Source organism: Microtus oregoni, unplaced genomic scaffold, assembly GCF_018167655.1.
Source record: "Microtus oregoni isolate MIOR12 unplaced genomic scaffold, Mior012 000049F_ref0000343, whole genome shotgun sequence".
Classification (NCBI taxonomy): Eukaryota; Metazoa; Chordata; class Mammalia; order Rodentia; family Cricetidae; genus Microtus; species Microtus oregoni.
Genome location: NW_024543223.1, coordinates 1,370,412 through 1,398,221, shown reverse-complemented (window position 1 = coordinate 1,398,221; position 27,810 = coordinate 1,370,412). Strand labels below are relative to the sequence as shown.

The 27,810-nt window shown below is 51.1% G+C and overlaps 2 protein-coding genes across 4 annotated transcripts in view; both read left to right on the top strand.

Moving 5' to 3' along the window:
• LOC121436504 (TBC1 domain family member 10A) overlaps nt 1-20,243 on the top strand; it is a 34,526-nt gene extending 14,283 nt beyond the window's left edge. Inside the window, exons 2-9 of the mRNA XM_041636471.1 lie at nt 7,804-7,903; nt 11,915-12,022; nt 16,771-16,877; nt 17,463-17,577; nt 17,651-17,716; nt 18,300-18,489; nt 18,569-18,723; nt 19,435-20,243. Coding sequence (XP_041492405.1) covers nt 7,804-7,903; nt 11,915-12,022; nt 16,771-16,877; nt 17,463-17,577; nt 17,651-17,716; nt 18,300-18,489; nt 18,569-18,723; nt 19,435-19,887 — 1,294 coding nt within the window. The 3' untranslated portion in view covers nt 19,888-20,243. The remainder of the gene's footprint in view (nt 1-7,803; nt 7,904-11,914; nt 12,023-16,770; nt 16,878-17,462; nt 17,578-17,650; nt 17,717-18,299; nt 18,490-18,568; nt 18,724-19,434) is intronic.
• Nucleotides 20,244-21,417: 1,174 nt separating this feature from the next.
• LOC121436506 (cytosolic arginine sensor for mTORC1 subunit 1) lies at nt 21,418-26,740 on the top strand. 3 transcript variants are annotated; one of them, XM_041636474.1, is made up of 9 exons: nt 21,418-21,862; nt 23,312-23,382; nt 24,414-24,601; nt 24,683-24,815; nt 25,013-25,136; nt 25,490-25,603; nt 25,772-25,854; nt 25,948-26,042; nt 26,206-26,740. In XM_041636474.1, exons 2-9 carry the CDS (start codon nt 23,358-23,360, stop codon nt 26,281-26,283), a joined length of 840 nt encoding a protein of 279 aa, XP_041492408.1. In that variant the 5' UTR covers nt 21,418-21,862; nt 23,312-23,357; the 3' UTR covers nt 26,284-26,740. The 3 variants fall into 3 exon arrangements, with proteins under 3 accessions (XP_041492408.1, XP_041492406.1, XP_041492407.1); XM_041636472.1 differs by lacking the exon at nt 21,418-21,862 and adding an exon at nt 21,959-22,775; XM_041636473.1 differs by lacking the exon at nt 21,418-21,862 and adding an exon at nt 21,961-22,689.
• The last annotated feature ends 1,070 nt before the right edge of the window (nt 26,741-27,810 follow it).

The window sequence follows — 27,810 nt, the reverse complement described above, 5'->3', positions numbered from 1 at the left end:
TTTGCACACCCTTCCCTACCTTCTCCCATACTCTAGTTTCCCCTCCATTTCTATGAAACTGGCTGTAAAGCTATGTGTACTTTCAGGCATTACTACCTTTTAGAGTATGAACTCTAGAAGTTATCACCCAGTGTGTAGAGCAGGGCATCCTCTTTATCATATATCTTCCCAGCTCCCCTCTCTTCACGGTTAACCATATTTCTCTGCATATTTCTAATTCCCACACTTTGATTGGGATTTCCTCACGTGACCTTGTCTCTGTCCTAGAGGTGCAGGTGTGAAAGCTGTTTCATATTCTTCTCTTTCTTAACTTAAGTGGTAGGGAAGAGAAGGGAAAGGGAGTATGACAAAGACAATCTGTGTTTTGTGTGGGGTACTTATATCTATTAGGTTAGTGTCTGAGTGACAGTCTCCACTTACAGGCTATCTAATGTGGGCAGATTGCTTAACCATGCTGAATGGAGGTGATAAGAACCGTTTCCAGGGGGAAATGTGTACCCTGTAGTGGCTCAGCAGAGTTAGTACATGGGCAGCTCTTGAGGCATCTTTACAGTTGCTCCCTGGGCAGGTGACATTAGCCACCCTATTAGAAATGAGAAACAGGGAGCTTAGAGGATGGAGAAGCAGAGCCCTTCTTTCTTTCTCATAGCTGAAACGTGATAGATGCAGCCGGTGGTGACACACACCAGTAATCCCAGCACTCAGGAGACAGGAGCAGGTGGATCTCTGTGAGTTCAAGGCCATCCTGTTTTACAGAGTAAGTTCCAGGATAGCCAAGACTGTTTCACAGAGTAACCTTGCCTTGAGCCCCCACCCCCCAAAATAAAGTGATAGATGCCAGGAACTATAGTTCATGTGTCATAGAATAAATGACATCATCTCGTGGACCTCTGTGGCTTTTTACGTAAAATGAGGATGATCTTGTCCTGCCTGTGTCCAGGAGCTGCATTTGGGGACTAGTTAGAAGAGAAAATGAGTGTGAAAGTTATATTTCCAAATACAAGTTGTGAACTGGCTGCCATTTTCTGACTATCCACAGTGTGTGTTTATTCTTCATTGCAGTCCTGGGTAATACAAGGTGTGTATGTGGTCCCTCTAAAGATGAAGTAGTGCTGGGGATGCAGCTCGGCAAAGACTGCCTTTTTACATCATACACAAGGCCCAGGGGTGATGTAGCCGGAGCTGAGCAGGTTGGGGGAAGCTCCAGCTCATGGTGTCCAGCGAACAGATGGAGGAACTGTAATGCATTCCTAGGTGGGTTGACTTGAGGGGTGTCCCGTTTAGTATCCCTGATGAGGGAGATGAAAAGCACGAGTCCTGTGATCTGTGACTTCAGTAAGTATGTCTGCTTAGGGTTCAGGGAGTGCAGCTTGTAGGAGGGGAACCAAGGTGTATCTTCCACATAGGATATAAGGGTTCTAGGCATGTGCAGTACCTTACTGAGTTTGCCGGGCCAGGGGATTGAGAACAGAAGTCTAAAAGGACTAGGGAGAGAAACTTCAGGAACCTTAGGAAGTGGGCTTGTCGCTCTGAGCTTTTGGAAGCCTCTAACTTCTGAGTTTTGGGAGGGCTTGCAGAGAGTGGGGTATGTGAAGTGTCGCTGCCACCTTGGGCCATAGGATGGCACAGCACAGCTAGGTCTGAGAGTCTGGGAGCCTGGCAGGATCTGTAGTCAGTTACCACCTTTGTCTCTGAGTTGCCCTTCTCCTATTGGCAAACAGCAAATCGCCTAAGCATAGCATCTCCTGCTGAGGTTGTACTTGCCAGCAATGCCTGTCCATCCTATTGACCTTGCTGGGCAGTGTTACACATAGGCTGACTGACTCTCATTATAGCTGTAAGAACACAGGCAGGAGACGGACTTCTCCAGGGGCCTGTGGGCCAGATAAAACCATGCATCATCTGGAACAGGGTCTGGTTTCCCCACAGACTCCCATAGGGAGTCAGCGTCAGTGCATGAGTTACTGTGGCAGAGGAGAAGCTCTGGTCAGCCATCTACTTTCTAACTATGTGACTTTGCCTAAGCGTTTCTGATCTGGTCCACTCTCCTTATTGCCCAAATGGAAATTATAGTTAATCTGTTAGGGCTCCTTTTCGTTGAACATTAGAGAGACAAAGACAGTTACTGTAGGTAGAAGTGCCTTGTATATGCCTGAATATAATATATATGGAAGTTATGATGTCAGAGAAAATCAGGAGTAGGAGTTACTGCATAAGTGAGACCTGATTCAACCAGCAGTGGATAACACTAAGCAGTATGAGCAAACCCACACTGTAATGAACATTCATTTCAGATGTAATGTCTCCATCCATTCATGTAGTTACTGGAGTCCGTTCCAGAGGATTATATGTAACTTTAAAGAGTCTTTTTTTGAGCCAGGCGGGGTGGCACATGCCTTTAATCCCAGTACTCGGGAGGCAGAGGCAGGTGGATCTCTGTGAGTTTGATGCCAGCCTGGTCTTCAGAGCAAGTTCCAGGATTAGCTCCAAAGCTACAAGAAACTCTGTCTCAAAAACAAAACAAGTTTTTTTTTTTTTTTTTTAAAAAAAAAACTCAGGAGGCAGAGCAGGTACGTCTCTGAGTTCAAGCCAGCCTGGTCTACAGAGTAAGTTCCAGGACAACCAGGATTACACAGAGAAACCGTATCTCAAAAACCCAAAAATAAATAAATGATTCTTTATTAAAACTTTGTGTGTGTGCATACGCACACTTACATGTGTGCAGAGGTCTAAGGAAAACAGACCTCAGGGGTCAAACTCTGGTTGTCAAGCTTGGAGGCAAGTACCTTCAGCCACTGAATCATCTCACTGTCCTGAAAGTGGCTTTTTGATTGTTTGGGTCTTAGTCTGTAGTCCAGGCTAGCCTCAAACTCACGACACTCCTTCTGTCTCAACTTTCCAGGTGCTGGGATGTATGCCATTATGCCCAGCCTACCTAACTTAAAAAAACTGACTGAAATTGATTTGAAAATCAGAGTGCATATTTCTTCATGTAAGGGAAACTTCTTTCATAAAACATTTCAGTTATATGAATGTATACTTAATATAGAATGTGGGTCTTACCGTGGGCCTCAGTTTAAAGTCTGAGAAACAGTGTTGCAAGCCAGATGAAGGTCTGCAAGTTGCACACACAGATGGTCAGGCTGTGAGGATACTGAGGGTTTGGCCTCTAGATGTGTAGGACTATAGCATAAAGGTCAAAAACATGGCTGTGGAGTCACGCAGCCCTTTGTTTCGTTTCAATTTTACTTCTTACAGTTGTGCATGTAGGTCTGGTATTCTGTTGTTAATGGAGAGAGTGACATTGTCCTGGGGTACATGTGATAAACACATGAAATCCTGAGACAGAATTAGTTAAGTAGTAAGTGATGTATAAATGCTAACTACTGTTGTTGTTGGGGGTTTTGATGGTATATGAGGCCCTGGTGCTGACAGAGAAGAGAGAAGAGAGAGCATTTCAGACAAGAGTAGGTGAGTGGGTGACAAGGGATACGCTGTATGTGTCTGGTATAAGAGGGCGCGAGCACTGTAGCCCCAGAAGGTGGTGTTGAAATTAGAGGGAGGAGATACCAGGAAATTTCTGTCCTAGCTGGGGAAAGAACATTTAGCAGTAGAACCTGTTCAGCAGTAGGATGGCTGCCATAGAGATAAGCACTAGCCCGTGCCGTCCCAGTAAAAGCTGACCCCAGAGATTGCTCTTAGTAGGCTCTTTGGGTATTGAAACCCCCTCAGACCACCTTCAAGAAAGAGGATTGTTGCAGGGGCGGCCACTTGTTTGTCTCAGCTGCCCAGAACCAAAATAACCACACAGAAACTGCATTAATTAAAATACTGCTTGGCCCACTAGCTCTAACTTCTTACTGTAAGATGTAAGGCTAACTCTTACATCTCAGTTTAACCCATTTCTATTAATCTGTGTATCACCATGTGGCAGTGGCTTACCGGGAAAGATTTGGCATGTCTGTCTCTGGCGGCTCCATGGTGTCTCTCTCCTACTCCGCCTCTCTTCCTCTCAGCATTCAGTTCTGTCTTCCCCACCTACCTAGGTTCTGCCCTATCAACTAGGCCAAGGCAGTTTCTTTATTCATTAACCAATGAAAGCAACACACAAACAGAAGGACCTCCTACACCAGAGGGTTTTCTGGAAAGTGAGTGTGCTCCTGACCTGAAGCACCCCCACAGAGCATTTGGTCAGTTTCTCTCTCACTACTAGCAATTGGCTCATACACTCCACACTGTCAGGAGGGAGCCACCTTAGGGCCTTTATACCACCAAGCTGTTTAAAGCACTCCCAACCTCCCAGCTTCATCCCTCAGCTCCCCTCTTGGCATCCTTTTAAAGTCAATTTACAGTATCGCCTGTACACATATCAAAGAAAACAAGCACAGAAAAGGAAGGGGACTAGCTTGTTGGCTTTTGTGTTTGTTTCGTTTTGTTTTGTTTTTAGTTTTTAGTTTTATTTACTGTGTATGAGTGTTTTGCCTGTATGTATGTCTATGTACCAGTGCCTGTGGAGGTCAGAAGAGGGCATCGGATCCTCTGGAACTGGAATTATAGACACCTGGTCGCTGTCATGTGAGTGCTGGGATCCAAACCCAGGTACTCTGGAAGAGCAGTCAGTATTCTTAACTGCTGAGCTATCTCTCCAGCCCTGGTGGGACTTGGTTGTTGTAGAAACCAGACATGCTTTTTAGGATCCTGACTGACACTACTGAAGGATCTTTAACCTGATTTTTAAAAAATGGACATCCTGTGTGGGAAGACATACCCACCTGTAGTTGGAAACCGTGCGGAGTGCTAGGGACAGCCAGGCCTCAGTGGCTGCCCTCCCAACCTCCAGATTAAGTTCTTTTACTGGAAGAGAAGCCATTTAAACGAGTATATTTCCTCAAAATTTCCCCAGTTCAAGGTTTTAAATTTAAAACAAATCTTCTATTTGATAGGCACATTGAGAGCAATAGCTGTTTGTCTTTCTGGAAACTTGCCTACAATCAGGGGTGTCTTAGAATCCAGGAAACATGACCTTTTGTTTTGTGCCCTGTTTGAATTCTGCGTTGCTGTTTGGCACTGGGGCTTTGAAACTGCCAAAGATATCATCTGGTATCAGCTGACAGAACTTTTAGCATGTTTGCCTGTGTTTGCAGTTGGGAGAATAGGTGTCCCTGAGGCCCTACAGTCACATTTTACCAACAAAAACCAGACCCCGGGATTGAGCTGGCATATAGGCAGGGATTTCATCTCAGGGGGATTCTTTGGCAACTAGCAGTTTCAGTTGTAAGTCTCATCTTCTTTGAACCTTAGTTTCCTATCTGCACAGAGGGCTGAATCAGATGTTATCACACCCATTACTGCTAGAACTTCCTGTTTTCTCATGGGCACCCTACCCTCGGTTTAGTTAACTAGAAGACCATCACTGACTTGTTGCCTAAGTGAATACTGTTGTTGGTATACAGGTCATTGTGGCGTGGGGTGTAGGGACCTTTGATGTTTGCTTCTTAGGTATTTGGGGTTTGCCTGAACATGTGTATCCTCTTGTTAATTATTTGACAGTTTTGTGTTCTCTCTCTCTCTAAAACTAACTCTCTCTCTCTCTCTGTCTCTCTCTCTCTCTCTCTCTCTCTCTCTCTCTCTCTCTCTCTCTCTCTCTCTCTTTGAGACAGGGTTTCCCTGTAACTTTGGAGCCTGTCCTGGAACTGTAGCCCAGGCTGCCTTGAACTCACAGAGATCCGTCTGGCCCTGCCTCCCAAGTGCTGGGATTAAAGGCGTGCGCCACCACCCTGACACTGCTTTGTTTTTACCCAAGAGAGAAAGAAAGTAACTTTGTGCCTTGGACCTGCCCTAGGTTGGAGAGACAGTTTAAGGCACAGTGACTAGTGTCAGTGTGTTAAGAGGCCCGGTTTTTTGTTTTTAATCCTAGGCAAATTCTATTCCAAGGCTGAGTTCAGGCTCAGTTCCCCAGATAAAGCTCACTAAACAAGAGGACTTGCCTTTTGGCATCCTGGAGGCCTCAGCTCTGCCAGGGCCCCTCCCTCTGCACTTGCAACCAGTAAAAGTCACAGCAACATATTTCCTTCCGGCATAGAGGATCAGAAACTCCAGCTCTGGGCCAGGCCCAGCTCTACCATGTCCTGTTACTGAGAGCTCCCCAGAGCTGACTCAAGTCCTCCTACCCTGTGCCCCTTTCAGGGCAGTCAATAGGACTGAATGCCAGCTTTGGGCTGTGTAGGGTCTGACTTGGAATTGAATCCAGGTTCCTCACTGATTTTCTGTCTGACTCTGAGCAGGATACCCTCCCTGGGTATGTTAGCTTCTCTGTGCCTGTTTCCTCGTCTGTATTTAATCCTTTCTTAATACTGTAAAGTACTTAATTTTTTAATGATTTTTTAAAATTTTATTTTATGTGCACTGGTGTTTTGCTTGCCTGTATGTCTGTGTGAGGGTGTTGGATCCCCTGGAACTGGAACTACAGAGAGTTGTGAAGTGCCATATGGGTGCTGGGAATTAAATCGGGGTCCTCTGGAAGAACAGTCAGTGCTCTTAACCACTGGCTGAGCCATCTCTCCAGCCCCCAAGTACTTTCAGTTTTTGTTTTTATTTTGTTTTGTTTTTTTTGACAGGATGTCATGTTTCCCAGGCTGGCCTTAAACTTCTGCCTCTGCCAGGATTATGCCCAGTTTATAAAATACTACTTTTTTTTTTCTGGAGGTACTAAGAATTGAACACAGTGCTTGGCACATGCTAGGCATCCACTCTATCACTGAGCTACAAATCATCAGACCAAGTACCACTTTCTTACTTGGGGAATTGGGGGGAACTTCACAAAAACACAACAAAGAAATGTAAGATTTTAATAAGCTAGTACTTTAAAATGCACTTAAGGAAACTGTGTGTGTGTGTGACAGAGTTGTACATGTACATTTGTGTTACATGTTTGTCTGCTTTGCCGTGACTCTGTAGGCCGGATAAGAAATCATATGTACAATGCCTGTATTATAAATATAGTTTCCTTCTTTTCTCTGTTTTTGAGAGTTCTGTGAACTTGTGGGTCTCCAGGGCTTATTCTCTGAGGAAGCTTACTCAGTTACTGCTCTCCACATAAGACAGGGATTCCTCCCTCAACCCACCTCTGCCTGCTTTGGTGTTGATCTGCTTGGGCTGATCCTCGGCACCCATCAAATGTCAACTCTACAAGGGGTCTGGGAACAAGAATCTGCTTAGCCTGCCCAGAACTGACACAGCTGCTCAGTCAGTAGGTGCACAAATATAGAAGGTGGCATTTGAAGGACTTTGAAGTGTCTGTATGGTTTTAATAGGTGGAGACCACTTGGGGAGCATTCCTGCCAAGGGGTTGGCCTGAGGAGAGGTTGAGAGGTGGGAAAGAGCGAGCGTATAATTGGGAAAAGTCTGAGTAATGAGTTTGGCTCAGGTGAAAAGGTGAGCATGATATTTCTGTACTTGCTTGACTAGTTTTTGCATCCAGCTTCACTCTTACATGCTGGCCCCTGAAGAGCTTATTTACTAAGGCAGGCCTGAGACAGGAATGTTTGACTTCAGTGCACAGAGGCATACATCAGCCTTTGACCCGGAGAGGCAAGGTGTCCCTGATCCCTTGACACATCGGGAGAGTAGGCACCTGCACCTGTTGTATCTGGCCTGCGACGTTTGTGCTCATCTGTAGCAGGGCATCATGAGTCTGCAGACCTGAAGGAGGTCGAGAGGCAGAGTGCAGTGGACTACAGGGCTGGCCAAAGCCAGGGCCTTTGCTTGTCTTGACACATCTGATACCCTGCCCTGCATCCACAGGCTGGAGGAAGTTCCCCTGGAGGTGCTGAGGCAGAGGGAGTCCAAGTGGCTGGACATGCTCAACAACTGGGACAAATGGATGGCCAAGAAGCACAAAAAGGTAAGGGGCCTGGCCTTGCGCAGTCTGAGGGGAGAGGGAAAGGGGGGATGAACTTCATCTTTATAGCAAAATGGGGCTTCTCCAACTGCCAGACTGCCTTAGGGGTCCTCTATTGGTCAGGTGGGGAGTAAACCTGGCTTTAGGACTGGGACAGAGTTAGGACTTGGCATCTGACTTCAGCGAAGAGCTGCACAGAACTTTGTCCTGGAGTTAAACCTCAGAGCCGCTCTGTAGCCAACAGCCCTCATTGGTAATTTTGCTTTACACCTGGCAGAAGAAGGGCTGAAGAGCTTCCTAATTTTAATGCAGCTAACTTGTGGGAGCATTTTTTGGGTTCATGTCTTGAGTGCAATAATCTAGCTGACACCCTGATGAAGTTAGTATTAGCAACACGCTTGCTTTACTAATGACCTAAGAGTCAAGATTTGAAGCCAGGCAGCAAGCTTTAGTGTCTGCACTGTTGACCCCCACAGTAAGGGCCTTCTTCACCACCAAGACAAGTTGATGATTTTCCTCTTGTCTCCTGGCCAGAGTGAAAAGAAAAGTAACCCTATAATTTACAAGTAGTGTTACAGAAATGAGAATACCCATTCTCTGTCTATTTAGACTGTCCTTAGGTATAGACTTGGTCCACCTATGGGAACATCATACTCAATTACCTTTCTGAAGTGTGTGTGTCAATGTCCTTGGGAGCCCTTTGCAGAGTTTAATCTCTGCCTGGCCTCTCGTGACCACAGTCTGTGCAAATTCCCAATCTACAAAGTTAGCTCACTGCTTCCTGTCACCAGCTGACACACTTGTCTGTTGGCCCAGAGCTGCAAGTCTGGAGAGAGTGTGGGCTCAGTCTCACGTGTGTCCTCACGCGTGAGCTATGGAATTTAGGACAAGTCGTCTCCCTCTCCTCAGACTCAGAGCCCTTAGTCTAGTGGGAGTGCTAAGCCTTTTTATGAGGATCCTTACAAGGTGGTAACAGGAAGTACTTCACATGCTGCCAAGCGGGAGAGGCTCATCCAGGCTGGGGCTCTTTCTTGCTATTCTGTGTAGGGTTGGGAGTAGAGTTCAGTAATAGAATACGTGCTTAGCATGTGCAAGGAAAGAAAGAATATTCCCCTCCCTTCTCCTTCTTTCACCCCCCCCCCCGAGAGAGAGAGAGAGAGTGTGTGTATGTGTGTGTTGCTCTATAAACCAGGCTAGTCTCCATCTTGCTGTAATTCTTCTAAGTGCTGGGATTATCACCATACCTGATAAACTCAGTATTTTTAGGACACTTATTCTCCAGTTGTTCCCTGGCTAACTTTGGGGCACTACCTTATCTTCCCTGCAGTTCTTACCCTGAGCTGTAGCTAGCTCTGTACCTCTTTTGTAGCTGTGGGGACCTTCTCTAGTAGATCACCCTGAAACCCTTCCTTTTCCCTTTGACTTCCCTGGCACTGTGGGTAGAGCCAAGGGCTGCCTTTGCCCAGCAGAGGCCTTCAGAGACATGCTTTAGCCTATGATACTCAGAAACCCAAACCAAGACTGCTGCCTCAGCTGTGGCCACATCGGGCTCTGCTTGGGTAACTCCTGCCTGGCTCTGGAAGCATGGATTCTTCCACTCAGGAAGTCATGTCACAGGAAGGGTAATAACCATTCTGGGAAGTGGGCTCAGACTCAGCATTTCTCCTGGATTCATCCTTAGTCCTGCTAGGAGGATGCCTCCTCCACCTCCCAGTTGTGCTCAGGACAGAAGTGAAAGGGAGTCAGGACTTTGCCCTCCCAGAGTTCAGCAGGCAAGGGTGTGGCTTCACTTAGCTGTCATTGATGACCCCCTTCAAGTTTGCCATAGAGACTGGCAATCTTTTGAGTATTCTGGCCATACTTCCTCGTGTGTTATCCTAACTCATTCTGTCCGTCCTCCCTAAGGCAGGCTGATGACCATCTCCAGTACCTTTGTGTTCAATTGTAGGGATCTGGAAAAGGCTGGATGTGCACTTGACTCTCCATTTCCTGCCCTCGCCCTGGTGTCTATGGGAGCATCACAGTAGGCTGAGTGCGTCCAGGACTGTCCTGCAGCAGGCATGTGTGATGGGCTGAGAGAAGGTTGTCTTATGCTGACTTTGCCCAAGTGTGGGAGCTTGAAGGACCTGTGGCTCTGCACTGTCCTATGTCCCACTGCCAAAGCCTGCCAAAAGTGGCTTCCTTAAGGTGACCCTTGTCCCACAGCAACAGGAAATTGTCCCCAGTGTCTATGCAGTTCTCTTCCGCTCCCTTCTCTCCCAGTTTTCAAGCTGTCAGAAGCCCCAGCTTGGCTCTTTTGAGTAGCCAGCTGCTATTCCTTACTGACTGCATTCTACAGCCTGGTGTCTGTCTCCTTCCTGGTCCTTAAGTTGCTCTTAACTCTAGAAACTTTCCTTTTACTTATGCTCGTCATCAGGAAGGCCAGCCACTTTGCAACCCTCTTGTGAGGCTTTAAATGTGAGCAGCTGAATCCCTTGGCGTTTCTGTGCCAAGTGCCTTTCTGGGATGGTGGTGGAGAGAAAGCCCCACACACACTAAGCACATTTCTCCTCTAAAGGAAATTCGTCAAGCTTCCACAGAAACATGTAATGTTATTCAGATATTAAAGCAGGTAAGAAGTGGCTGGTCCAAGGGTAGTGTGGGATTCAAACCCACATCAGGTGTTCTCATGCCACAAGCACTGGTCCCCTTGATCTCAGGCCAGGCTGCTTAGTGCAGGGGTGAAGGAGGGTCACTGCCTCTCGACCCTATCCTTTCTGCCATCACCCCACAAACTCAGGCCCTCTTTGCCCCTTTGCGCTCACCTGACTGATAGGTCAGACAGCTACCCTGAAAACTTCTTTTGGGGATCAAGCCCAGGAGGAGCCTACTTCCTTTCGCCTATAGATTTCTGAGGGACCAGTGGGGTAGGAAGTACACAGGGTTGGGTCCCTCCAGCCTGTGTGGCACAGTGTAGAGGTGGTAGGGTTTCTGAGCCTGTGCTAATAAGAGTTTTCCCTGTTCTGAGGAAAGATATTGTTCTTTGTTTTCAAATTTTCATGTAAGTATATATTTATTGTACATTGAGCATATTCCTATCTGTATCCCTTTCCTCTCTCCTTCCCTTTAATATCTTTTGTTCCCTTAAATAGTTCTGTGTCTTCTTCAAAGGCATGATAGTAGGCTGGCCATGGTAGCACATGTGTTAGCCTGTGGATCTCTGTGAGTTCAAGGCCAGCCTGGTCTACACAGCAAGTTCCTGGCTAGCCTCCCTCTGCCTCCCAAGTGTTGGGATTCAAGGTGTACAAGTGAAAATGAGAACATGACACTTTAAGGTATGGTTGAGGAGGTTTCTATTGTAGATATGAGGGAGAGAACAGCCAAAGGCATCTGGAAGAATCCAGAACAGGGAAAGAAAGAAAAAGACTGAACATGGCCAGCAGACTGGACTGGGCAGTGAGAGGGAGGGACGACCTAGAGAGGAGACCAGGAACCAAGAGCAGAGGACTGAAATGACAGGATTGCACAGAAAAGAGAAGCTGGGGGAAGAGAAGAGAAGCCTTGGACTGGAGAAGGTAGGGATGTAGTGAGAAGAGCTAAGAGAGCCACAGACAGGTACTGAGTGAGCCTGGAGCCCTGCATTCACTTATAGGCTAATAGGCACCACAGTTAGCCATTTGTCCCAGATCTTTGAGTCCTAACAGTATGTCCCATTATGCTTGGCTTCTTCTTTGTAAGTGGGTTTGATGTCTGCAGGGGATCCCAGAACCAATCTCCCATGGTTACTGACAGTTGACTGTAGTTGTGGGGTCCAGAAGTCCCTGTGTTGCCATTAGAGAATGTGCACTTTGCCATTACCTGGTGGCAGCATGTCTAATCGCAGTCCCCATTCCCGCCATGGGCTCTGCATTGCAGGGTAGGAAAACCCTCAGTCCCTTTCTGCTCTTGTGTGAATGCTCACTGAAGGACCACCAAGCCTTGGCAGAGGAGCTGCTAGGGTGGATGCTTGGGCACAGCTGTCTTTTTGACTTTCAGATTCGTCTTCGGTGCCAGAAGGGCATCCCACCTTCTCTGCGGGGACGGGCTTGGCAGTACCTGTCAGGAGGCAAGGTGAAACTTCAGCAGAACCCTGGAAAATTCGATGTGAGTTTTCTTTCCTTTACTTCGTCTGCCTGTTGTGTCTCTGGATTGGGCATCTCCCCTGGCAGTGGATCTCCCATGTGCTGCCCTAGGCTTCAGCAAGATGGACAATTGGCAGGACTTCTACTCACAACCTGACTGCTCAAGACCCAGATTGGCCCAGTCACTGAACCACATCTCCTGGGGGCTGTTGTTCAGCTAAGATTCTACCCTTAGCAGGCCTAGTGGAATGAACTTCATTACAGCTCTGCACCCTATTCTAGCCCTTTCTCTCGGCAGTTACTCAAGTTTGCTTTTATGGTTGAGCTCAGTGCATTACTTCACAGCTCCTGGTCATCAGGAAGTGACCCTCAGACCACATCCCTTCCTGGTGTCTCTAACATGTGCCGTAGTCTTTAGGAGCTTGCCTGTTAGGATCACAAGAGCCTTCACATTTCTTGGCCCCCATCCTCTATCTACTCTGTCTCCTGTCTTTAAGCCTACAGAGACATGTCCACTAGGTGGTCTTCACAGCTACTTGGGGTCAGAAGCCAGTCAGTCAGTAGTCAGAGACAGTGCCTTCTATAGTCATGCCCCACCATCCTGCTCCCCAGCGCTCTCCCCATGGCTCCCATGGCATAATACTTTTCCATTCATTGAACTGAACTGCAGAGCCTGTTACCCTTGGAGAATACCATGGTAACAGTTGACCCAGCTTACCTCCAGACTTGGCTCCAGGCATTAGGGGTTCCTCCAGGCCATTGGGACTAACAATAGGCAGTGAGACAGAGATGCCAGCTACCAACTCTTCATTGATATGCTTCATACTTCAGTAAATAACTTCTCTCTGGCCAGACCTGTTCTCTGTGAAGAGTGGTCAGGGGCAGAGCAGGGCAGCCTGTAGTTTACACTGTTGGCCTGAAGAGGGCTCGAGCTATTTGTTGGCAGCATTTGGTCCTGGGAGACAGAGAGCCTGATGGGGGTGGCAGCACTTGGCTAGAGGCAGCTGTGAATTGGGTTTGATAGTGCCAAGGGTGCCTTTTAGGCTCAGAGCCAGTAACTATGTTCTCAATATTCATTAAAAGAAAGGGTGAGTGGATCTTCCCATACAACACCGAGACCAGGTCCCACAAGAGCAACTTGATTCTCTAATCTTCCCTCTAGTAGTAATGCCTCCTGTATTCCAGGGGCTCCATCCTGGCCAGGGCTGGCAGTGTGAGGATGGGCCCAGACATAAGCATAAAGGCAGGCTGTGAGTAGCTAGCCTCCTGGTGCATGGTCTAGAAGGAGTGTGTCCACAGTGCAGTGAAACACAGAGCTTTGGTTTCTGGGGGGTCTTTTGGTTGTTTTTTGTTTGTTTAATTTTTTAAGACAGGGTTTCTCTTTGTAGTCCTGACAGTCCTCACTTTGTAGACCAGGCTGGTTCGAACTTAGAGATCTGTCTGCCTCTGCCTCCTGAGTGCTGGGATTAAAGGTGTACACCACCACCCAGCAGAAGCACAGAACTTTGTACATGTGTGCCTAGATGAGTGCCAGAGAGGAAATGGCCACCCCTGAGATGGCTGGTAGGTTGCTTATATAAAGAGGTAGATTTGTCTTGGAACCCTGAAGATGTATGGTGGGTCGTCATGGCAATACTGGGGCCCCAGTGTTTTCAAGCACACCTGGAAAGACTTACCTGGAGAAGATCTAGAGAAAGTAGTGAGGGTGGGGTGTTCTCTTCTGCTCTGAGTGCCTGAGCCATGGGGAAGCACAGAGCCGATCTGTGGTGTCAGCGCTCTGACCTGTTCTCGAGCTCGGGGCCCTTCTGCACACACTACAGCATCTGCTGGCTCCATTTTCTCCAGCACTTGCTCTTTCTTGCCTCTTCCTTGGCAGAATCTTCCTGCTTTTTTTTGGTTTTCTCTGACTTCATCTCCTTAAGCACCTCAAGCACCACTTAGGTTCACAGAGGCTGCAGTCCTAACGACTGCACCACACACGGGTCTGCTGGCAGCTGCACCTGCCTGTGGTATTCAGCATCCCTTTCCCTGGAGGCCCTGCAGCTGGGCTGCTGAGGTTCCCGATCCCACATCCAAGGAGCTGACTTTTGGGGTTCTCAGGAGCCACTAGAAGAATCGAGTGAACTTTCTTCCTGAGAAAAGCAAGCCTGCATTGTACTCAGGTGATACAGGGGAGTACACAGGACACTAACTTGAGGGGGTGGTGCCCACTCCTTCCACTGAAAAATCCCAGCCCCTTCCTCTGCCCTGCAACCTTCAACACTCCATGAGCCTCACCTCATTGTTTGCTTTCCAGCCCAGTTTCTGACATACTAGAGACAGGAGACAGAATAGAGATTGGGGCCAAGAAATGTGAAGGCTCCTAAAGACTACGGCACATGTTAGAGGCACCAGGAAGGGATGTGGTCTGAGGGTCACTTCCTGATGACCAGGAGCTGTGAAGTAATGCACTGAGCTCAACCATAAAAGCAAACCTGAGTAATTGCCAAGAGAAAGGGCTAGAATAGGGTGCAGAGCTGTAATGAAGTTCATTCCACTAGGCCTGCTAAGGGTAGAATCTTAGATGAACAACAGCTCCCAGGAGATATGGTTCACTGACTGGGCAATGCTCTCTAGTCTGATGCTGCCACCCCTTCAGACTCTGTTCTTCAAGTCTGAGTGCTGCCAACAAATAGCTCGAGCCCTCTTCATAGAGAACAGGTCTGACCAGAGAGAAGTGTGTTGAAGAACACACTAGTTCTTTAGTATTCTGAATACCACTACCTAGGGCCAGGAGAGAAAGGGGTCTGTGTGCAGTCACTGTCTGCCAGGGCCAAAGCCCCGCCTACACCCATCTTGTATGTTTGCCAAGGCTTCACTTTACAGGACTTTTCCAGATGCTGTTCCACCCCGCAGGCAACTAGTACTTGCTTGGCCTCCCGGCCCATCCCTCTGAATTTCCTTTTTTGAAAATGGATGTATGGATTCACCTAGAGTAAGAAGGACAGACTCGAGCATAGAGCTGTGAGTCTGAGAAAACATGCGCATGTTGCCAGCGCTCAGATGGAGACATTTCCAATGACTGTGGGACTTTATTCTGGTAGAGCCTGATGGCTTTTCAAAAGTACACAGTCAGGGTTTGGAGAAGAAAGGCACACTGTTGAGCCCTCAGTACCTAGACAAGCACTTAAGGCTGACAGATGTCACAGTCCCTTCCTGAACAGGGGATACCTGAAACACGGGGTGCAAGCAGCAGAGTCTGGGTTTGGTGGCTCTGAGTCACACCTGCTTTCACATCTCAGCTCCATCATTTTTCTAGTCTCAAGGCCTTGGGTAACCGACTTTATTTTGACCCTTCAGTTCTCTCATCTGTGAACATGGTGTTATGTCAGGATCTGTTTTGGGGTAGAAAAGGGGCCAGTGAGTCCCATGTGTGTTCTACACTCAGCTCTGTCTTTGGCTTTGAGCAATGGTAACACCTGTAGCTATTAAGAAGCCTTCTACTGGACTGAGCTCCCAAGGTCCCAATGAGGAGCAGAAGGAGGGAGAATATGAGCAAAGAAGTCGGGACCACGAGGGATGCACCCACCCACTGAGACAGTGGAGCTGATCTATTGAGAGCTCACCAAGACCAGCTGGACTGTGACTGAAAAAGCATGGGATAAAACTGGACTCTCTGAACATGACAAACAATGAGGGCTGATGAGACGCAAAGGACAATGGCACGGGGGTTTGATCCTACTTCATGTTCTGGCTTTGTGGGAGCCTAGCCAGTTTGGATGTTCACCTTCCTAGATATGGACGGAGGGGGGAGGTCCTAGGTCTTACCACAGGGCAGAAAACCCTGACTGCTCTTTGGACTGGAGAGGGAGGGGGAAAGGAGTGGGGGTAGGGGGAGAAGGGTGGGAGGAGGGGGCGTAGGGTGGGAGGAGGGGGAAGGAAATGGGAGGCTGGGAGGAGGTGGAAACTTGTTTTTTTTTTTCCTCCTTTTCTCAATAAAAAGAAAAAAAGAAGCCTTCTATCTGAAGGACACAACATTATCCCTAGATAAACAGCTAGGAGGGGCTGGCGAGATGGTTCAGTGGTTAAGAGCACTGACTACTCTCCCAGAGGACCTGGGTTCAATTCCCAGCACCCACATGGCAGCTCATAGCTGTCTGTAACTCCAGTTCCAGAGAATCTGACACCATTATACCATTGTGCATAAAATAAAGTTAAATAAGGTTTAAAAAAAAAGGTAAACAGCTAGGATAGATTCTTGCTCATAAGAATATTCTGAGAGCCTGGTTGGTGGTGGCGCACACCTTTGATCCCAATACTCGGGATGCAGAGGCAGATGGATCTCTGAATTTGAGACCAGCCTGATCTACAGAGCGGAACCCTGTTTCAAAAAACAAAACTAGCCGGGCGGTGGTGGCGCACGCCTTTAATCCCAGCACATGGGAGGCAGAGGCAGGCGGATCTCTGTGAGTTGGAGACCAGCCTGGTCTACAAGAGCTAGTTCTAGGACAGGCTCCAAAACCACAGAGAAACCCTGTCTCAAAAAACCAAAAAAAAAAAAAAAAAAAAAAAAAAAAAAAAAAAATAGAGTTCTGGATCTCAAAAAACAAAACTACTGAGCACTAGGATCGCTCTCAGGTTTCCCAGGGTTCTGCTATCTTCAGGAAGGCCTGGTTCTATGATGCAATTGGGTGCCTCTGGTACCTAATCTGATACCCAAGACAGTTATCTTCTACCAGAAGTGCCACCCCTCCCCCCCACTGCTTCCTGACATTATGTCCTTGCTTCCAGGAACTGGACATGTCTCCTGGGGACCCCAAGTGGCTAGATGTGATTGAACGTGACCTGCACCGGCAGTTCCCTTTCCATGAGATGTTTGTGTCCCGAGGAGGCCATGGGTAAGCAGGCTAAGCATGTGGGCTGGGAAGTGGCTCTAGGATGCCTCTTAGACTGTCAAGGAAGGTACACTGAGCTTGGGGGCATGTGCTCAAAACCCTGCTGTTAGCCTTTACCTTCTGGTTTGGTGTCCTGACCCACTTGTGACTCTTTCCTCTCTAGACTGTTAGAACTTTGCTGGTTAGGCCTGCTTGATGTAGGGAAAGAGGCAAGGGAGGCTGGTGGACCGAAACAGTAGGCAGGAGGGGAGTGATATATTGGGCAAGGGGAAAGAGGTAAGGGAGGCTGGTGGACCGAAACAGTAGGTAGGAGGGGAGTGATATATTGGGCAAGGGGACAGAGCTGCCTAGCAAGGTAGCCCTCTCTAGCCCCTCTTCAGTCTCTATCTGCTATACAGCCCTGCCCCAACCCCTGCTTTCTCTTTAAACCCTGTCCTTGGATCCCAGTGGGAGACTGACCCACAGTGACTACAGTACATCCTTTCCAGGGAAGAGCAAGTCCTGAGGCAGGTCTGGTTCAGTGAAGTACAGGGGAGGTGGTGGGCAGTAGCCATGCCTGCCATCCTATCCTGCTTGTCCTCTCCACAGCCAGCAGGACCTGTTCCGTGTGCTGAAGGCCTACACGCTGTACCGTCCTGAGGAGGGTTACTGCCAGGCCCAGGCACCCATTGCCGCTGTGCTGCTCATGCACATGCCTGCTGAGGTACCCAGGACCCGGGTGGGTGGGCAGGGGACCTGACCTCAGCCACAAGGGCTCATGCCTCTCTCACCCACAGCAAGCCTTCTGGTGTCTGGTACAAGTCTGTGAGAAGTACCTGCCTGGCTACTACAGTGAGAAACTGGTGAGTACCTGCTGACTTGGGTGCCTTCTGTGGCCACTCCAAGGCTAAAGTCCCAAAACCTGATAGAGGCCACTCAGGCACCAGCTTCATCAGTTATATTTTCATCTGTGCCTCTGGCCATTTGATGTTCTCTGAGGCAGTGGGACGGATCAAAATTCCTCAGGACTCCTGGTCCCTCCCTCCTTGACATAGGTATAAGAGCCTGGCAGTGTGGTACACACCTTTAATCCCAGCACTTGGGAGGCAGAGGCAGGTGATCTCTTGAGTCCAGTGCTAGCCTGGTCTACAAAGTGAGTTCCAGAACAAACCCCTGTGTTGCAGGGAGGGGAGAGCTTCTGCTTGCAGCTCCATTCTGTTAACTCAGAATGCCTTTCCCTTGTCCTTCAGCCCAGGAGTGGCCCTTTCCTGACCTTGATAGGCTGCACCTGTTCCTTCCTTGTTTGGGAAACTCAGCCCCAGTGTTCCCTCTCCCATTCTGTATCTAGTTTGCTCACCTGTCTTCCAGTACTCTATAGGCTCCAGCTACCTTATGCTGACCCAGTATGGGCTGTGGTCATGCTGTGTGGCCTTGCTGTTTCTCCAGGAGGCAATCCAGCTGGATGGTGAGATCCTCTTCTCACTGCTACAAAAGGTGTCCCCCGTGGCTCACAAGCACCTTAGCAGGCAGAAGATTGACCCCCTGCTGTACATGACAGAATGGTTTATGTGTGCCTTTGCCCGCACCCTGCCCTGGAGCTCCGTGCTGCGAGTCTGGGACATGTTCTTTTGTGAAGGTATCAGGCAGTGCTGGATTGTGGGGGGTGCAAAAGAAGCCCACAAGCCTCCCTTGGACTCATCACCTGCCCCATACAGGCGTCAAGATTATCTTCCGTGTGGGGCTGGTACTGCTGAAGCATGCACTAGGCTCTCCTGAGAAGCTCAAAGCCTGCCAGGGCCAGTATGAAACCATCGAGCAGCTGCGGAGCCTCAGCCCCAAGATCATGCAGGAAGCCTTCTTGGTCCAGGAGGTGCGGCCCACACCTCCCACATATTATTGGAGGGAAGGGAGCTGGTTTTAGAGGAGGCCTTATATGGCCCTGATCCAAGGGTTGGTCAGCCCAGGTGAGGACTGATGGACCTCATCATTTTGCTAGGCAAGTGGGGCCCAGCTGTGCAGTGCCTTCCTTCGAGTCTGCTTTGTGAGTAGAGCAGAGCTGTGATCTACTGCCCTCTCACTTCTCCTGAGGGTACTTGTTTTTTGGAGGCTACAAATTAAGAGACATAGGCATGGCTAACTTCTGTGAGGGGGGACAGACCAAGGCCAGGCCAATGTTAGTTCATGTTACGGGGCAGACATACAAGGCCATCTTCAGCATATGCAACTTCCAGCAGTGTCCCCATTTTACGTTTGAGGAAATAGAGGCTCAGAGGCAGATTTCAATTCCAGCTGAAAAGTAGTGGAGCCTGGACAGCCAGGCTGCCCTGGTCAGTAGGGGACAATACAAGACTGCTGCTTCTGTCCAAGATGGAAGCTGGGTGGGCCTGTGAGCTGTAGGCAGGTCTGTCCTCTGAGACAATGGGTCTCTCATGTTTGGCACTCAAACCACAGTCACATCCTTCCTGGGTTCAGCTTTTAGCAGACACAGTTAGGGGTTGCTGGTGGGGGGAGAGCCTAGGATTGCAGACAGAAGGGAAAGGTCACTCTTTCTGGTGCTCACTTGTCCTTTGTTGTCCCAAAGGTAATAGAGTTGCCGGTGACAGAGCGCCAGATTGAGCGAGAACATCTCATCCAGCTGCGGCGCTGGCAAGAGACCCGTGGTGAGCTGGAGTGTCGCTCTCCACCCAGGATGCATGGTGCCAAAGCCATCCTGGATGCAGAGCCTGGTCCCCGACCTGCCCTGCAACCTTCACCATCCATCCGCCTACCCCCAGATGCAACCCTCCTCACTTCCAAAGCAAAGCCGCCCAAGCAGGTCCAGAAGGAGCAGAGGAGGACAAAGGCCAGTGGACAGCTGGACAAGTCCCCAGGCCCCAATCAAGCCACAGTGGTGACTGCTTCAGGAGATGCATGTCCTCCTCAGGATGTGCCTCCAAAGGACCCAGTCCCCCAGGACTCTGCTCCCCAGGACTTAGCCTTCCACCATTCCCAGGAGAGCCTGACCTCCCAGGAGAGTGAGGACACCTACTTGTAACCCGGGGAGTTCAGGCCTCCAGGTGGGGTCTCCACACATCTTACACGGTTCAGAGACTGACAACACTCCAGGTCCTGTGTACCTGAAGGCCCAACTGCTTGGCCATTGGGCTGGGATAGAATCTGGCTGGCCCAGTACAGATTCTGCCCAAGCCTCCTTATTTATTTTCTCTTGAGTCAAGCTGGCCCAGCCAGCACAGGCAGAAGCTATGGCCAAATGGGTTGGGTCTCACCCAGCCCTGTCCTTCTGGGGGATATTCTTCAGGGCTAGGGTGCTGACGTGAGGGGAAGCAGGGGGTACTCTTGTGTAAAATAGAAATATGGTTTTGTACGAAAATAAACAGGCTTGTATAGAGAGCTGGTGTGCAGCTGGGGACCCAAAAGGGGTATCACCCTTCATCCTGGGCCCCCAGCCCGGCAGGAACCCCTCTGAAACATACCTTTGATACACGAGGCCCCAAGTCCAAGGCCAGCTGCTGTTCTAGGCTGTTCTCTCTGATGCTGTGTCCATCTTCTGACCTAGATGACTCGAGAACTGAAGCTCACCACTGGGGCAGAGCAGGAAATAATCCCTGAGGTCCCTGGGTTTCTCTGTTGTAGCCCTGGGTGTCCTGGAACTCACTTTGTAGACCAGGATGGCCTTGAACTCACAGAGATCCACCTGAGTGCTGGGATTAAAGGCGTGTGCTGGCCTGGTCCCTGTCTTTTTATTGGGGGTGGGAGTTAGAGGTGGATCCCTGTGAGGTAGCTTAGAGCTGTTCCTCCTCCAGAGCCAGGCCTTGATGCCACTTCAGATCCCATTAACTTCTGATCACTTCACACTGTGTCAGGGGCTGCCACCAGGATGAGGCACTGTAGATGTCTGACACAGGCTTCCACCAGAGGCCGACCGGTAAGGGGCGAGGTTGGCCTCCTTGATACGATGCTACTTCCTATTTGCTGACATGGTCCTCTTGCTAGGCTGGGATTGTGCCTGACAGAAAAGGAGTTCTGTGTCCTCCCCCTCCAAGAGCCACATTTATACCCCAAGGTCCTCACTCACCCAAGTGAGCGGACTGCCATGGAGGGGCAGGCAGGTGCTCAGTGACAACCTGATAACTGGCAATGGCGAGAACAGGGTGTCCCTGGGAGAGGGTTCCCCCCTTCTGCTGAGGAAGCAGCTTTTCTAGTCAAACAATAGTGGCTGTTCCTGGCCTGAGACCAAGCTGGGCCAGACCATAGGAGGGAACAGGGAGGGAGAAACAGACTCTCGCTGGGAGCTTCAGACACAGCCTGGGCCTAGAACATGTTCTGGCACAGCTGAGGATACCGAGGCTCGAGAAGTGAGTGGACACCAGAGGCCCTGGGCAGCTCACTCGCTCTCTGCTCCTGCCTCTCACCCTCTGCTTTCCCACTCTCCACACCTGCCATGGTGAGATGGACTCAGCCTTTGGGAAGTGCTCCCACCCCACCCCCAGTTCTCCAGAGGACCAGCCAGGATGTGGTGGCTGCACTGTGTTCCATGAGAATCATTTGGAGTTAGAAAAGCCAGGAACAGGGTTGAGCCCAGCTTCCGTCTGCCTGCGGTACTGGGTCCAGAACACGTCCTGCATGGACCTGCTGGGTCCCAGTCGTGCTGGAGGTCGACTTTAACCTACCTTATTCAACGCCTTCAAGTTGAGGCTTGAGTGCCTGGGCCAAATCGAAGCCCCATGGAGCATGCTGTGTCCTGCCGTGGAACCAACCTGTGCCTGCTCATTCCTGCTCAGCCTTGGGGTCTTCTTAAACTTGATCAAACCTGGGGTGTCTGCCAGCGCTTGGGGCCTTCTTGGATCGGAAGCAAATCTAGATGTGCTCAGACCAGTTGCGTTCTGCTGAGGGTGACAGGCTTTGAGGAGACTTCTATGGGGCTCAAGTCTCTGGCCTGAATACCCAGGGAGCCTCAAGTGCAAGGGCCTGTCCCCTCAATGCCTGAGCCCTGGGCGGTCCCAACTCAGGTACTTCTGGGTTCTTTCCCTGGAATAACCCCAAGCTTTGCTTAGCTAGGTGATGGGATGCTTTTTCTGTGCTTCCCCTTAGAGAGGAGCATTCTACTCTGGAAGTCGGGTGATTAAAACCTAGGACGGCTGGTCAGAATGGCCGGGTAGAGGATGCAGTATTACCAATACCAGCCCAGGGCAGCCGTTGCCTAGTGATCTTTAGTACGATCAGCCCTGTCAGCTCTGCAGTCCCTGTCCCCAGCAATAAAAGGAAGGACAAAAGCGCCACCCAGCTGTACCGCGCACGGGTCTCCAGTCTCCACGCTCCGGATATCTGTGGACAGCATTCCAGCCCTAGCCGAACCCCGGCAAGTCTTGAAGCCCTCTCGCGTCTTAATTACCTCAACTGTAAAGCCCACGTGCAAGCCTGGAGTTCAGACAGGACCCTGAGCTTCCGGCACGTTTCCAAACCCAACACAGCCGGCGGCCAGCGGAAAGGGCGTGGCCGGGGCGTGGCCTGGAGGCCGCCGAGGGGTGGGAGCAGGCAGGGATCCCCAGACTGGGCTAGAGGAATGGACAGTAGACCAAGTCCGGGTTCGAGGGCAGCCTGCAGCGCCGGGAAGGCGGGGCTCGGGAGGAGGCGTGACCACTTCGTTGAGGCTGTGGGGCGTGGCCTTCGGAGAGTGGGTCGCTGCCTGGGCGGGCCCGCGGCTTAGCGGGCGGTGCGGAGCCCCCTCAGCGCGGCTCCTTTAAGCCGGGCGCCGCCCCGCCACTGCCTGGGTCTAGCTGGCGGCGGGGCCGTGGCCGGGCGATCTGCGATGGAACTCCACATCCTAGAGCACCGGGTGCGTGTACTGAGCCTCGCCCGCCCGGGCCTCTGGCTCTACACTCACCCTCTCATCAAGCTGCTCTTCCTGCCCCATCGCAGCCGGTGCGCACCCGGGTTCAGGGGCGCAGGCCAGACGGGTGGGGGCTCCTCTGTCATTCCAGGCCAGGGGCAGAGGATTAGGGTCGCCGCGAGGAAGCGGCATGTACCGGGTGGGGACGTTGTCCTCTCTGGCCGCCGTCTGGCCGGGGATTACCCTTTCTGAGACGCCGCCTATCCGGCCTGGAGCGGTCCTCTTGCTGGGCTTGTCAAGGTGCAAACTGCCTGGGATAGGCAGTGTAGTGGAGCATGCCTTCTAGCCCTGCCTTAGCCCTTTCCCAGACTCCTCACGTAAAGTGTTAAGAGTTGTCTAGGGGAATCCAAAGCCCGACACCTCTAGGGTGTGGAATGGAGGGGAGATCTGGAGTTGGAAAACAGCCGGAGATCCCAGACGTTGGACCCAGACCACGTTGCTCCGAGGAAGAAGTTGAGGCCTGAGGGCGGGTCAGGAAGGCGCCTGGCGGGGGGTCCTTTAGTGCTGCTGGAGCAAAGTTCATTTGTCCTCCCCAGCCTGAAAGTTCCCACCCCTTCCTTCCCACTAGGTGCAAGTTCTTCAGCCTGACGGAGACCCCGGAAGATTACACACTCATGGTGGATGAGGAGGGCTTTAAAGGTGGGAACTGACCCCTTGCTCACTTCTAAGCCCTATTCTTACCAGGCACAGCTTCCAGAGAGTTTAGGACTCAAAGGCATATGGATCTGGATTCGAAACTCCACCCCTCACTTAAGTACTGTTTTCTCATATCTAAGATATAGTCATGGCTGTTTAACAATATTTATGAGAGCTTTATAAAGGTCTGGATATGAGTCCCAGGCCAGCAAGGTTGGGGGGAGTTCTCACAGTTTTAGGCCAGATTAAGGTGTTTTAGCTACAGTCCTGTAGCTGTTTTAACCCCTGGTCATTGTTTCTTCTTGGAATTAGCTCCTCGGTGAAAGCCAGCTTCTCCTTTACTGGCCTGGGAAGTCTAAAAGTCTGAGGGTTGGGGAAGGAATGCAGGAACAGGCAGCAAGCCCAGAGCAAGGTCCTGGGGCCTCCTGGCTGTGCTTGGGCGAACAACAGTCACCCTGGCCCTTGTCCCTGTTCAGTACTGGAACCTGGGAGCTGACTTCTGGCTCCCACTTCTGCCTGCCTGTCCTGTCCTCTAAGGCCTGGAGTCTCAAGCCAGCCACCTGGAGCTTGGCCTAGCCGCCCTCCCGAAGGACTTAGTTTCCCTGTTCTGCAGGGAAAGCTCTGGCCTGCAGGAGAGCACCTCCTCATCAGTAGGTCACTCGGCACCCTCTGGTGGTGCTACGAAGCCAATCAGGTCACATAAAAGTCATGAGAAATATCCCATTTTGCAGATAGGAAACTGAGACTAAACAGGGCTTGGGATCCCAGCATTTAGGAGGCTATGGCAAGAGGATCGGTTTGAGTTCAAGCCCAGCCTAATCTACATTGTAAGACACGGCTCAAAGGAAACAAGCAATGAGCAACCACTTGTCTCAAGTCTCACAGCAAATGGTAAAACTGGGACGTCACCCTAGTGCTGAGTTTGAGAATGCTTTCATACACACGGAGGCAGAACTGAGGAGAGACAGCCATGAGCTCCAGTCCTGGCCTGCCCTGCTAGAACTCACTAAGGTTCATGTACCTCCTGCCCACAGAGCTACCCCCATCCGAGTTCCTGCAAGTGGCCGAGGCCACATGGCTGGTGATGAACGTATCCTCTCACAGTGGGGCGGTGATGCAGGCTGCTGGCGTTACCAAGATTGCGCGGTCTGTCATTGCCCCGCTGGCCGAGCACCACGTGTCTGTGTTGATGCTGTCCACATACCAGACAGACTTCATCCTGGTGGGTTCGGGCAGGTGCTGTGGCAGGGCGGGAGCCTAGGTGCCTGGGGCTGCGTAATGTGTGCCGTTTGCCTTGACCCAGGTTCGGGAGCAGGACCTGTCTGTAGTGATCCACACACTGGCCCAGGAGTTCCAAATCTACCGGGAAGTAGGTGGGGAGCCTGTTCCGGTTGCCAAGGATGATTCGAGCAACGGCTTTCCCCGAGCCCAGCACGGTAAAGTCTGCCCGCCAACACCCAGATTTCGGTGGGACCTTTCCCCACAGGAGGGCTTGTCTTTCGAAGGACTGGGATGGGTGTTTCTCAATGTGTGAGATGGGATGGGTACACCCAAGCCCTTCCCTGACCAGCCACCAGGGGTCGCCCCAGCCCAGGATTGCCTTTTCACCTTATGACCCCTGTGTCTCGTGCAGGGCCCAGCCCCACGGTGCATCCCATTCAGAGCCCGCAGAACCGATTTTGTGTCCTCACACTGGACCCTGAGACATTGCCGGCTATTGCCACCACCCTCATCGATGTCCTCTTCTACTCACACAGGTGGGCCATGCGTACACTTGATCTCTGGCCTCACTAGTGCTCCGTGCACTCTGACCTTTGTCTCATCCATCCCTTCTGTCACTCTGTGTCCTCAGTGCCTTAGGGTTCCTGACAGCCCAGTAGCCCTCAGCCAGAGGTGTTGACAGAGCCACTCCAAACCACATACACCCCAGTCAGGCCCTCTGCCCAAGGCCCTTGGGTTTTGGCAGTTAGGGCTTGTCCCTTGGGAAATCAGGATTCTCTCATGAGGCCCTTTCCAGAGCCGTTCTCCTGGCTCCTCTGTAGTCTGGTATTCAGGAAATGGAGAGGGCCATGTGCCTGGCAGAGCCCTTGACCCTGTCATCCCTCTCCAGTGTCCCCAGGGAGGCAGCCTCCAGTGGTCCTGAGTCAAGCTCCATCCCGTTCTTCGCCTTCTCCCTCATTGAGGGTTACATCTCCATTGTTATGGATGCCGAGACCCAGAAAAAGTATGTAACCCCTCCCTGACCCCCAAGAAGGTCATAGCCCCTCAGCCAGCCTCAGGGAAAGGGGAAGGCGGGGTGCCAGACTCTGTGGTTGGCAGGAGGATATGCTCCAGGGGTCAGGGTAGTTGGGGATGCTTCGGTTCCCTTCCCATCACCCACCTGCCTCCCTAGGTTCCCCAGTGACCTCCTGCTGACCAGTTCCTCTGGAGAGCTGTGGAGGATGGTGCGCATCGGGGGACAGCCCCTGGGTTTTGGTGAGGACCACACACACCCTGAATTGGGGGTTAGGGCAAGCCTATGGGTATCCACAGCATCTACCCTGAGCCACCCGTTTCTCCAACCCTCAGATGAATGTGGGATTGTGGCCCAGATCGCGGGTCCCCTGGCGGCTGCCGATATCTCTGCTTATTACATCAGCACCTTCAACTTTGACCACGCCCTGGTGAGTGCCTGGACTGGGCTGGTCATCCCTAACTACCCTGACCCCTGGGGCATATCCTGCAAGATCCCAGAGTGGGGGCGGGAAGAAATTCCAGCTGATTTAGGGAGTTGGGCATCCCTGGCCAGACTCGGCCCTGGCATTTCGTGCTGTGCCCTTACCCCAGGTTCCTGAAGATGGGATCGGCAGTGTCATTGGTGTGCTCCAGCGAAGGCAAGAAGGGCTGACTTCCAAAGATCCGTAGGGTACACAAGCCTCCCAGAATTCCCTACCACGGGGCTCTCAGAGACTTTTCTGAGCTCTTTCCTGAAGCTGCAGAATGAGCCCCTGATCCTACCAAGGGACCCTGGTTCTGCTGTCTGTATGTAAGCTGCATGGAGCTGGCCCTCAGCACAGTGGGCAGTGCTGCCTCCAAATATCTGCCCAAAAGGACACCTTGGTGCTTGGGGCTTAGACCCCCAACCCATCACTTTCTACATGACCTCAGCGTTTGCACAGTCCCTGCACAAGGCTCGAGCCATCTCTGTCTCACCTTGCTGGGTCCTTCTGCCCTGAGCTGGGCTCTGATCTCCAGCTTGGGTTGCCTTCCTGGCCAGGTGAGCTCCAACAGTGCCTTCCCGCTTGGGGCTCCCAAGGAAAGGGGTTTTACATCTCACTCATATTTTTATGACTGTTTAAATAAAAGACTTTCTGAGCTGGGCCTTCAGGTTCTGAGTGTCAGCCAGTGTCAGGTCTTGGCCTTCCAGATTTCTCCGACCTCCGTGACTTTTCGAGCAGTATGTATGTGTGACCAATGAGTAACTGAGGCCTCTAACGCATTTGTGACGAGGTCACGTGGTTCCCAGCCAAAGCTAGTCTGGAGTCCATTCATTCTTAGTTACAGGATGACCTAGAGTTCTATTCAGGGAGAAATTCCTGTCCCTCTTACCTGAGTCCCCTAGCTGGACACTGGGAAGCTATCCAGGAGCTCCCAGAACACCTTCCTCCCAGGCCACTGCCTACATTCCTATGGGTCTTGCCCGAATTCTTATGTTCCTCTTGTGGAGAAATCACACAGTTTATGACACTTGAGAAGGTGGCCAGGCCTTTTCCTGCTGAGGTACAGGGCTAAGCAGACAGAGCAGAACCCTAGAGGCCACTTGGAGCCCTCTTTGCCCTCCAGGGCTATATGTCTGGGTACATCCGAACCTGGGTTTTTCTGTCATGGGGCCCCCTGTTCAGTAGGACCAGGACTCCATTACAGCAGCCAGGGCCCCACACATACCCTGGGAGGTTATCAGATGCCTTCAGCTCAGACCCACCCATGCTCAGGAGGGGAAGAAGGGTGTGACTTCTGTGTACCCAGGTCACAGTGACTCCCCAGAAAAGCCAACACACGGGCTAGGCTTCTGGCAGTATGCCCACCTGGCTCTGGGGACCCCGAGGCTGGGGCCTCAGGCTGCAGATCCGATGAGCCTAGAGCACAGTCCGGCATGGTGAGTGAGTGGTGAGAGACCTTGGCCAGTCCTCTTCCTCAGCCTCAGTTTCTCCTGCCCAGGAATCAGTTCCTTCTGGGACCCTGGGAGGGAGCATTTTCTTGGAGTTTGTCTGGATTGGGGAATGGAACGGAGAACTCCTGTGTTCTACAGTTGGGGATTAGTGTAAGCTCAGGCTGGGGCGGTGGGCAGACGGCCCTAGAGAGGGGTGAAGACGCTCAGGGCTGCCTCTCCTCTACCCAGCTGGCCCTGTGCCACTTGGAAGGTCTGCCTGTGAGTCACTCTCAGGTTTGGGT

Coding starts and splice junctions, on each gene's coding strand:
- LOC121436506 (XM_041636472.1), top strand. CDS start 22,663: ATGGAACTCCACATCCTAGAGCACCGGGTGCGTGTACTGAGCCTCGCC. Junction 22,776..23,311: donor TTCCTGCCCCATCGCAGCCG/GTGCGCACCCGG, acceptor CCTTCCCACTAG/GTGCAAGTTCTTCAGCCTGA. Junction 26,043..26,205: donor TCAACTTTGACCACGCCCTG/GTGAGTGCCTGG, acceptor CCCTTACCCCAG/GTTCCTGAAGATGGGATCGG.